This window comes from Conger conger, chromosome 5 (assembly GCF_963514075.1).
Source record: "Conger conger chromosome 5, fConCon1.1, whole genome shotgun sequence".
NCBI classification, from domain to species: Eukaryota; Metazoa; Chordata; class Actinopteri; order Anguilliformes; family Congridae; genus Conger; species Conger conger.
In genome coordinates, this window is record NC_083764.1 from 20,076,418 (window position 1) to 20,087,391 (window position 10,974).

Below are 10,974 nucleotides of genomic sequence, written 5' to 3' on the forward strand. Positions count from 1 at the left end.
GTGATTCAGGTCACCTGAAGCGATTCAAAACAGCTATCATGTAAGCTTGCTCATGTTTTGACTGCCTTCAAAATCTGTTACTAATGAGGCTGTGTTACAGGGTTGCTGACCCTGGTACAGAACTAGAGCTTTAAGGTTTGCAAGCATATTGATCACTTAAAGCAATTAAAGCTTGGCCACACCCACTAGTATAAGGTAGACAGCTAGGCCACAACCACTAGCAAGGTAGGCAGCTGGGCCACACCTTAAACATAGGGCCAACAGATGGTATAAAAAGCACATAGGACACATAAACAGAGCCAAATTGCTGTGGAAATATTGTCCTAAGGACACATATTGGCCTGTGGACACCAGGCAGGTCAATGATGAAATGAATTGTACAAAATACTTCAATCACAAAGTACAAGTAGATTCTCTTCCAACCTGTCTTAAAATGGTAATTGAAACAATACTACCTGCAGAATTACATAAATTCATGCATGAACTATAAGTTACATATTATAGTATATTTTATAACGCATATTATATTAGTCATTGTAATTATTATGGACTACTGCATTGGCATACAATTAATGAAAATTGAAAAAAGTCTGTACACAGTATGAACAAAAATAAACCTTAAAGGCATGATTTCATACTGCAAACTTTATTATAGAATGGTTATACTTACTTCGGGCAAGTGATGAGGGTCCTTGGGACAGCTCTGATTTACTGTGCTGATGGGTTTTTCAGGCTGTTGGGATGGCAGGGTGATGCTGGTGTGACGATCAGACGGATTTTGTTTGACAAAAGGCTGTGGGCCTCGCACTGAAACAGACAGCTTACGGCAGGCAGGCATGCCCCAGGGCTGCGGGAGTGCACAGCTGCCAGAGGTGGCCCAGGTTGGGGGCTCAGAGATTGAGGGCAAGGTGTGAGAGAAAACAGATCGAGCATCATTAAAGGACTGAGAGGGAGAGGATGGGCGTGTCCACCGCTCGACTAGGGGAGAGGGTGAAGGCGAGTTGCCCTTCAGAGAACATGAGTCTAAGGTTGAACCTAGTGTCTCTTCTTGCCTTAGTTTGAAGTGGCGGAGGTATCTCTGTTGGCCTGGCGGAGAGGTTGGCAGTTTTTCAGGGGATGGTGGAGTGGGCTGGCATCTAAAAGGAGGAGGATTAGGGAATTTCCAGTTGGAGGGGGTACAGGGTGGCATGCGGGCTCTTGAAACAGGCGGGGTGGTGGGCGGTTTGATGTTAGGGTATGGACTTGCGGACTTGATCTCACAAGATAAATAGTTTGAAATGGAAACTGAGGCTGTTTTGGGCCCTACATCCACCAGGGTCTTCTTCACCGGTGAGTCAGAGGCATGACGCAGGTGGATAATCTTTCTAGCCTGCTGGTATAGATTTGCAGTTTCAATACTCTTGGGGTGTGCTTCAGGCTGACAGACATCATCCCCGCTCTGGTACCCCATGACAGCATCCTGTCTGACAGAGCTGGGAGGGGACAAGTTTAGGGAGCTGCGCCTTGGGCCACTATAGGTGGGCAGTGTAGTCACTAATGGTAGGGAGGCACGCAGCCGTTGAGATTCCACACCTCTCTGGGATACAGGAAAATGTCCACTAACAGGGAGCCCTGGTGCACACTCAAAGGAATTATCCATCAAGACCTCAGGAGGAGGGGGTGGAAGATTATCAACGTCAAGGTCTTCTGGTCTGTTGGTGGCCCTGGGTTCCACCGGACAGCTATTGTTGTTATTGCCATTGATGATGATTGGATTATTTGAAGGCCCTGCGTGTTGGTTGTCATTCTGCTGACTGAAGGTGTCAATTAGCGTTTTGACAGAATTCCTTCCCCTGTGCAATTTAGTGAGCTCTGATTTTGATAGAGCAGGGGGATTAGGCTGAATAGTGGCCCTCAGTTGCCCCCTCCCTATCACTTCTTTCTGTTTCTCTTCCCTTTTCTCTCCTTTTCCCACCCTTTCATCCCTTGATGGATGTGCTCTACACCCCATTCTATCATGATTAGGTAAGATCTTGAAGTTTCTGTCCAAAGAAGACCGTAAACGGTTGGTAAGGGGGGGCTGAGGATTCAGGAATTTCCTTAATTCTTCTGGTCTTCCCCTTCCAAGACTTGCTGTTCTTTTAGCCCCTCCCCCTGCCTTACCTTTGCTCATCCTTTCAATTCGTCGACTCAGATCCCTCTGTGTCCTCTCCAGCTGCAGAAGTGTGGGATCCTCGGCCTGGCTGTGCAGGGATTCTGCAGAACGTGAGCGTTGCTGGCTGCCTGTTGATGGCTTTTTCCTTGTGACATTGAAGGCGGCACTCGCTGTCTGGGGCCGCCTGGCTTGCCAGTCCTCATCCTCTGTCCACGGGGGGGAACCCTCCCCTATATCATTTCCCCTGCTGGATCTCACATTAGAATTCTGAGAGGGGTTGAAGCAGATGCGGCCACTGATGGCATCTTTCATTTTAAATGTCAACTCCACATTTTGCGGGTTCTCAATACGTGTAGTCGCCAGGTGACGTGTAAGCTGACTAGGATCAGGTGGAGAAGAGTTTGACCTCAGCCTACTCTTTTTCTCACCTTCACCTTCACCTTCATCTTCATCTTCATCATCCTCATTTTTGTCCTCGTCATCTTCTGAACCTTGTGAGTCTATGTATGCTAGTTCTTTGTCCAGGGAATTCAGCGAAAAGTTGGTACTCACTTTTCCAACCTGGCTACTTCTGGCCTCCACTTGCTGGATTGAGCTGGATGTATTGAAGGGGTGGCTGCTGGACTTTGCACCAGTGGTGCCAGCAGATTCACAGCTCTCGCGCCTGTACCGATGCTTCTCAGATCCAGCCAGTGATTCATTGTCTGCTCCAATGCCACTGTCCTCACTCTGCAGAGCCAGGTCCTCAGGGTTGGACTTTCGGTAGGCAGCTGCCTCAATGTGTGCTATAACTTCTGACAGTCGCCCCTCTGCCACCTTTTTGGCCTTCAGCTTCTCGTCAAGCAGCTCAGAGAGGGCGAAAAAGTAGTCAGAGGCCTCTTCCAGAGCAGAATCCCCCAGCCCACTCACAGAGTCCCCCACTAGCCGCATCCTCTCAGTGGAGTATTGAAGTAGCTGCTGCATTAGGTCTGGAGGATGGTTCTCTGGCTTGGCTGATGTGGTGGAGCAATGGGCCATCATGGAGCAGGGCCAAGACAGGTGGTCTCTGTGATCTTTCAGCATTTTCTCACCCTCAGTGGCCATTTCCTCCAGGCTATAGGTGAACTCCTCGTAGCGCAAGACCATGAAGGCTATCATAGGCTGCAGAGAGAGCTGCGTGTGGGCAGCCTGGTCTAGCAGCCCAAGCAGGACCTCATATTTGGAGACGTTGGGATTCAGGTAGGCATAAGCTGCCTGATGAGCTTTCACCATGGATTCTGGGAAGTCCACTTTCTGCCCGCTAATGAAGGCCTTGTCTTTTTGTCTGTTCTGTCTGGCCCCTTTACTCCTCCTTTGCCTCTTTCCGACTATTTTACCTTGATTTTCCTCAATGAAGAGATTCTGTGTTTCCTGCGGCATCACATTGACTTCTACCTCGTGGGTGCTCACCTTACCCAATTCTGTGCCTATGCCAGAGGCTACTTCACTCTCCTCTTGGGGCACTATAGAGGCATCTTTTTGGACCATTGATGTCCTTTCACCACCATCAGCCTCTATCTGGCTTACAGAGACACCACATCCTCTATCATCTGACTGCAGATTACTGTCAAGCTCCACTGGACCTGCCACCAGAACCCCACTTTCACTGATGGGACTTGTCGCATCATTCCAATGATGGCCTTTGGATGGAGAGCAGCCCATATTTATGAGTCCTTGGATTTCTTCTTTGAAAATAGTAGTAGAAAATTAACTAAAATTGAATGATAGTACACTGTGTAGAACAGGAATGACTAAATGTACAACAAAGTAGGAAAGAATTCAGCTGCACCTGTTATTGTTTCATCCATCCAGTTGCTGAAGAAGTCATTGCGTTTGACTGGGTGCCTTCATCTTTTGAGAGAATCGGTCAAAGCACAAAAAAGTACACCGAATGATACCAGTTCATCCAGATCATCCGCCTCTTCTATATATTCAGTCCATCTTGCATGTTCACAGGTCTGTTTTTCCCACAATAAGATACTAGTTTCACAGTTGGTGCAGTGTCCTTCCAAGAGAAAGCGCAGCTGAAAGGATGAAGTGGGATTTGTGCATAGTCCACTCCTGTGTGCACAGATGGCCATGTTAAAGAAAATACTTAAGACCTTGCATACGTAATACCTTAAGCTCATCATGGTAATCAGCTGCCTTGTTTGTCAGTTGCCATTTATAGCATGCCATTACTGGAATGTGTCTACCGGGCCATCATTCTGCAGTTTCCAATCAGAGTTGAATATGGTTTATACTGAACTGGAAGAAAGAATTTGTACTCTGAGATTAAGATGACTGAGATTATGTGGCATCGTTCTGAAAATAATTAACAATTAATCACACACTTTAGCTCACAAACACTGCCTATTTCAAAGAGGGAGCCTATTTTTAATTGGATACAACATACTATCTGGGATTTGTACACATGCTTTCACTACCCTCTTCTTCACTCAGTTTCTCATTAATGTGACCTAACATGTAATGTCAACACTGATTATAGTTGTGTTCAAATAAAGAAACATGACTACACTAGTTTTCACTGGTCTGTTTATAAAAAACAAATAAACCGAACAATAAAATGAGAAATAACATGGAATATTTTTATAATGAAAAGAAGAGATACAGGACTCAACCTAATTTCCCCTATGTTACCAACACCATAATATCCAAGTTTCATATGTTGCCTTGTGTAATATGCCCAACAAGGTGTCATTATTTCATTTCTGTTATTATTTGTTGTTTGTATTTTATTTGTAATTATGCAGAAATTAAGCAAGGGGAGTTGAACTTGTAATGATTTGACTGGAGCCCCTCATTTAAACATTTATGTACAGTAGGAGCAATCATTATTTGATCCCTTGCTGATTTTGTAGGTTTGCCCACTTACAAAGAATGGAACTGTGTAGAATTTTAATCATAGGTACATTCTAACATTGAGAGAAATAATATCACAAAATAATCCACCATAACAACATCATATAAATTTTATAAATTGAATATCATATTTTCACATGAAATAAGCATTGATCCATAGAACAATAGGACTTCATACTTGGTGGAGAAACCTTTGTTGGCAAGCACAGAGGTCAGACGTTTGTTGTAGTTTTTCATCAGGTTTGCACAGATCTTGGGAGGGATTTTGGTCCACTCCTCTTTGCAGATCCTCTCCAAATCCTTAAGGTTCCGAGGCTGTCGCTTGGCAACTCGAAGCTTTAGCTCCCTCCACAGATTTCCGATGGGATTTAGGTCGGAAGACTGGCTAGGTCACTCCAGGACCTTAATATGCTTCTTTTTGAGCCACTCCTTTGTTGCCTTGGCCGTATGTTTTGGGTCACTGTCATGTTGGAAGACCCATCCACGACCCATTTTCAGTGCTCTCACTGAGGGAAGGAGGTTGTCGCCCAAAATTTCCTGGTACATGGCCCCATTCATCCTCCCCTCGATACGGTGAAGTCGTCCTGTCCCCTTAGCTGAGAAACACCCCCAAAGCATAAGGTTTCCACCTCCATGCTTCATAGTGGGGATGGTGTTCTTGGGCGAGTCGAGTTGATGCCAAATAGCTCTATTTTGGTCTCATCTGACCACATCACCTTCTCCCAAGCCTCCTCTGGATCATCCAGGTGTTCTTTGGCAAACTTCAGACGGGCCTGTACATGTGCCTTCTTCAGCAGAGGAACCTTGCGCGCACAGCAAGATTTTAATCCTTCACGGTGTAGTGTGTTACTGATGGTTCTCTTCATGACTGTGGTCCCAACTGCCTTCAGGTCATTAACAAGCTCCTCCTGTGTAGTACTGGGCTGATCCCTGACCTTTCTCATGACCATTGATATCCCACGAGGCAAGATCTTGCGTGGAGCCCCAGACCGAGGGAGATTGGCAGTGACTTTGTGTTTCTTCCATTTTCTAATACTTGCTCCAACAGTTCTTAACTTCTCACCAAGCTGCTTGCTTATTTTCTTGTAGCCCATCCCAGCCTTGTGCAGGTCTACAATTTTGTCCCTGATGTCCTTAGACAGCTTTGTCTTGGCCATGGTGGAATCTGATTGATTGTGTGGACAGGTGTCTTTTATACAGCTACATAACAATGTAACAAGTTGACACAGGTGTTTTGGGTAATGAGTTGAGATTAGGAGTGCTTCTTAATGGAAAACTAACTGGTCTGTGGGAGCCAGAATTATTGCTGATTGGTAGGGGATCAAATACTTATTTCATGCAAAAATACGATAATAAATTAATAAAATTTATATGATGTTGTTATTGTGGATTATTTTGTGATATTCTGTCTCTCAATGTTAAAATGTATGATTACAATTCTACACAGTTCCATTCTTTGTAAGTGGGCAAACCTACAAAATCAGCAAGGGATCAAATAATTATTGCTCCCACTGTATCTGTCCTTCTTAACATTGATCCTAGACGAGAGGCTCCAATTGTGAGGTTGAGGAGGTGCGGAGAGCCAGGTGCGACTAAGGGGGTGACCCCTTGTAAGCGGACCCACAAACGAGCCCGCCACTAAGACCCCGGGGGGGTAGAGGAGACAGCACTGTACACGGAGACAACTCCGCACAAATAAAAGAACGAGCCCCAAATAACGGCTCAGGAAATAAAAACTACCCTCCAAAACCAGGGCGAAAATCACAAACGAAAAATGAGTGCGTAAAGGCTAGCACTACTGCCCGGACCGGGGAAAACCCAAAATAAAAGTACAACCCAGTATAAAAGACTGGGCTAACGAAAATAAAGACTCAGGAGTCGCAGCTCCGAAAAAACACACAAACCAAAATACAAAATACCGGGGACAACGTCCCTCACCCACGGACTCACACGAGCCGAAAACAAAACGAAACAAAGAACCAAAGAACCTACAGGAAGGCGGCTGCAGTGTACACACACTAACGTGCAGACCCCTTCCTTACCTTTTCTGAACACTGAACCAGCACAATACCGAACTCGAATGCTGAGTCTTACCATGTGCTAATACCGGCTAGGTGGCAGAGCGAACAGTGACACCGAAGCGGAGACTGAGGGGAAATGAGGGCTTTAAATACCTTCAGGAGGTAGACATCAAGTAGGCACTAACGACCACCAGGTGAAAGTAATAAGCCCCCCTGGTGGCCACCATCAGTACTACCTCCAACCCTGACACCAATTGCTTATTTTTACAGTTTCCTTTCCTTGTTACCTTTCCTCATTCCTAGCTCAACCCATCAGAGAAGGCAAGGAAAGGAAGTGAGGAAAGGGCCTGAGGATGGAGGAAACAAGAAAATGTTTATTAGGGGATGCGTTCCAATACTCCTTTCCTCCAATCATCTTCTTTTCCTATCTGGAAGTATGGGGGGAGGAGATGGACGGAGGAAAGCAGGATCCATTTTTCAAGTATTGGGACATACCCAGGTTTGAAGCCACATCAATTACCAACATGGCACATGGGGAGAGGTGGATCCACAGGACAAATAGATCATGTACTGCATATGTGTCACACATTCTAAAAAAATACTTCAGCAAAGGATGGGCTTGTGTTTCCTTGCTCAAGAATCCTCCTAGCTCCTTCAAGGAGCATTTAACAGTTTGGAATGACCTTAAAGTTGGTGGACCTTGATTTCAGGTGAGTTGAGGGCCAAGAAGACAAGGATGGATGAAATAAACAATTGGTGTCCCAGTTCCTGTTTCAACCCACCAGAGGCTGCCAGTTCCCCAGCTCTAATGTGTCATTTCTGTCTGTGTGGTCTCCACTGATTGCTATTGGTTATTGTTTATATGTCTGAATTTCCTCCACCCCCCGTGTTTGTGACTGTGGTTAGATCCTATTCTTTCACTTTGTGACTGTAGGTGGGTATCTCAGTGTTGATAATAAAGAGTAAATCTAAGAATATCAACATTAGCAACAAAAAAGGTTTTAGCGATGGCCAAAGCGTCATTGCATTGTTGTACTACTTAGTCCATGGGCCAAGACCCCGAAAAATTAGGATTTTCTTACCACTCCGAGGGACACAATCTATTATGCATTTTTTTAATCCCAGCATTTCAATTTCAAAGTCCGATTTTACATCTACTACGTTAAGACAACCGTATCATTGTTTTATTAACTTGTTTAACTGGTTATCATAAAATCATGTCACTGTTCTAGTTGAATTGCTATCTTTAATTGTCATTTATCGAGGCTTGATATCTTCTAAGCATCTTCCGCGTTATCTGCTATAATGTCAAGATACTCTACTTGTTGGTTGGCACAGTCCTGTAATTTGCCCGTACATTTTAAATTATGAGCAAGGCAACTACAGCTTGGAATCTAGCAAAACCTAGTACACTGACAGGACAGCAAGTCAAGACCTGCTGTAGGCTCTGTCCCCAGATTGCTGCTTGGTAGTTGGCGTGAGCACAGTGTTTCAGAAGAGTGTTGGCACAAGGGGGTACACTGTTGGAATCAAGATCGCCCCACTTTGCGCAAAACAATCTGTATTTTAGTGTGTTGACATCATTGGCTCCTGGGTTGCCACTATAAATTATACAAGTGAATGCCTGAAAATTCATGAACAATTTGTCTGTCAGCTCCCACTGCATTCCCAGCTGCTGAACCATTTCCTGAAGTGGTTTACTCTGTTTGATGATTGTAATGATCCACCCCACCCATAAGAGACACGCTACGGTGGAGACGTCTACATAATTGGTTTGTGTCTGGGTGGTACAAGGTTGGCACAATCCCTGCTCTCTGCAATAATGATCATCTGGGCAAAGAGAGTACAGTCAGCCTTTAGGATCACCTCTTTGGTAGTCCCTTGTATTTTCATCTACTTTTCAGCTCAATAAAAGTCTTAAGCTGTGCCTTGTTCATAGTGTCTTAAAATAAGATCTTTGGTGGGTTTGAGAGTTTCGAGTCTTTGTTCGCTGAATGTCTTGTACAGTTTCTCGGCAATTTCTTTTGCATGTAGTAAGTCTTTTTCAAGTAAGTCGCAGGGGCTATTTTACCAGTTGACAGATATGCTACATCTTGTTGGTCACTTAGAAATGGTTTAATCCAGTTGCTATCCAACATTGACTACAAAGACTTTACATTTGCTTCATCTCTCACAAATCTACTCTCTTGGAGGTCAGTATGTTGAGATCCAGACATGGTCAGCTAAAGCATGTCCTTAAGTTGTCTCAAGAATATGCTACGATATTCTGCAGTAAGGTATTTTTTGGATGCTGTTTTATGCTTTAAATGGAATCCCCTTGTCCGACCTTGCCTCTGTGTGTCTTTGTTGACAGTTTCTTCACATGCATCTGAAATATTCCAAGATTTCTGGGTTATCTTTTGTCAAGGTGAGCCATTTCAGATATGTATGCAGACAAATAGCTAGCATAGTTTAGATTGTTGTGAGCAAAACACCAGGGAATCATTTTCCTGACACATGTCAGATAAAGATCCCAGTTTCCTTCTCTTGATGCACTTAACAGGCCCAGTAAAATCTCCACCATCTCAATATAAGAAATTCAGAATTTGGATAATTTGCCTCTGTCACCGCGCAAATATCCAAATGTACCCAAATGTACCTCTCAAAAACTCGAGTTCTGAAAAAGCTGGACTTGTCATTTTCTGGTTGAATGATTCTTCAGTCATTTTCTGGTTCCTTACAGAGCCCTCAGCAATAACACCAGTCTGCTTCCATTTGATCTATGCGGCTTTTGCATAGAGTGCTTGATCAGACACCACCAGTATCATCTTTAGTTTAAGGCTTTCCTTTACTGCTGCAGGACTTCATGTACAGTTGCCATGTTGGTAATGGTTGGAAGTCCCCATCTGACAGAACGATTGAAACCTGTCTACCCGCTTACTTTCTTTGCGAATACAAATGCATTCTCGTATTTGTTTCTTGTCTTTTAAACATTTTTTTGGGAAAAAAGAATGTTGAAGATTCACAATAAAACATTTTTTGGGTTTAGCATAAAGCTGCACATTTGCAATGGCTATCAACAAAATTTCAAAACTCCCTAGGAAAAGTTTCAAATACTCTCATCGAGCACTTTATTAGGAACATTTTTACTTTCTTACACCTACTTATTCATGCAATTATCTAATCAGCCAATTGTGTGGCAGCAGTGCAATCATATAATCATGTAGATACGGGTCAGGAGCTTCAGTTAATGTTCACATCAACCATAAGAATGGTGAAAAATGTGATCTAAATAACTTTGACTGTGGAATGACTGTTTGAGTATCTCAAAAACTGCTGATCCCCTTGGATTTTCATGCACACTAGTCTCTAGAGTTGGCAAAGAATGGTGTAAAACACGAAATAAAATCCAGTGAGAAGCAGTTCTGCAGACAGAAATGCCTTGTGTGAGACATCAGACGAGGATGGCCAGACTGGTCAAAGCTGACAGGAAGGTGACAGTAACGCAAATTACCACTCATTACCACAACAGTGGTATGCGGAAGAGCATCTCTAAACACATAATGCATCGTGACTCGAAGTGGACAGGATACAGCAGTAGAAGTAAAAAAAGAAATTGTCTAATAAATATCTAATAAAGTGCTCGGTAAATGTGTATGTCAGTCATAATTTGTCCTTGTTAATGACCAAAAAATGAGAAGAGCTGGAGGGTTGTGAAGGACTAACTTGAATCTATTGGCTGTCCTTAATCCAACTTGGCATGATAGGCACCAATGAAGTATAGAATACTTTGGCCAGATGTGTTTTATGTCTGCTATATTCTGTACCATATAAAATATTTACTGTTTCAATGGGTTGGCTGTCAGAATTAAAATATAACACTGACCACTGGAACCTAGTATACACACATAATACAACAATTTATGCAGTGCAGTTTATTAATTAAAAGTTTTAGCATGT

At 43.7% G+C, this 10,974-nt stretch overlaps 1 protein-coding gene across 1 annotated transcript; it reads right to left on the reverse strand.

The window, feature by feature from the left end:
• Nucleotides 1-821: 821 nt before the first annotated feature.
• On the reverse strand, nucleotides 822-3,640 carry LOC133128813 (photoreceptor cilium actin regulator-like). Its single transcript, XM_061242620.1, has 3 exons — nucleotides 2,143-3,640; nucleotides 1,307-1,533; nucleotides 822-863 (listed from the first exon to the last, which is right to left on the reverse strand). The coding sequence occupies exons 1-3, from the start codon at nucleotides 3,638-3,640 to the stop codon at nucleotides 822-824; spliced, it is 1,767 nt and encodes a 588-aa protein (XP_061098604.1).
• Between the last annotated feature and the right edge of the window lie 7,334 nt (nucleotides 3,641-10,974).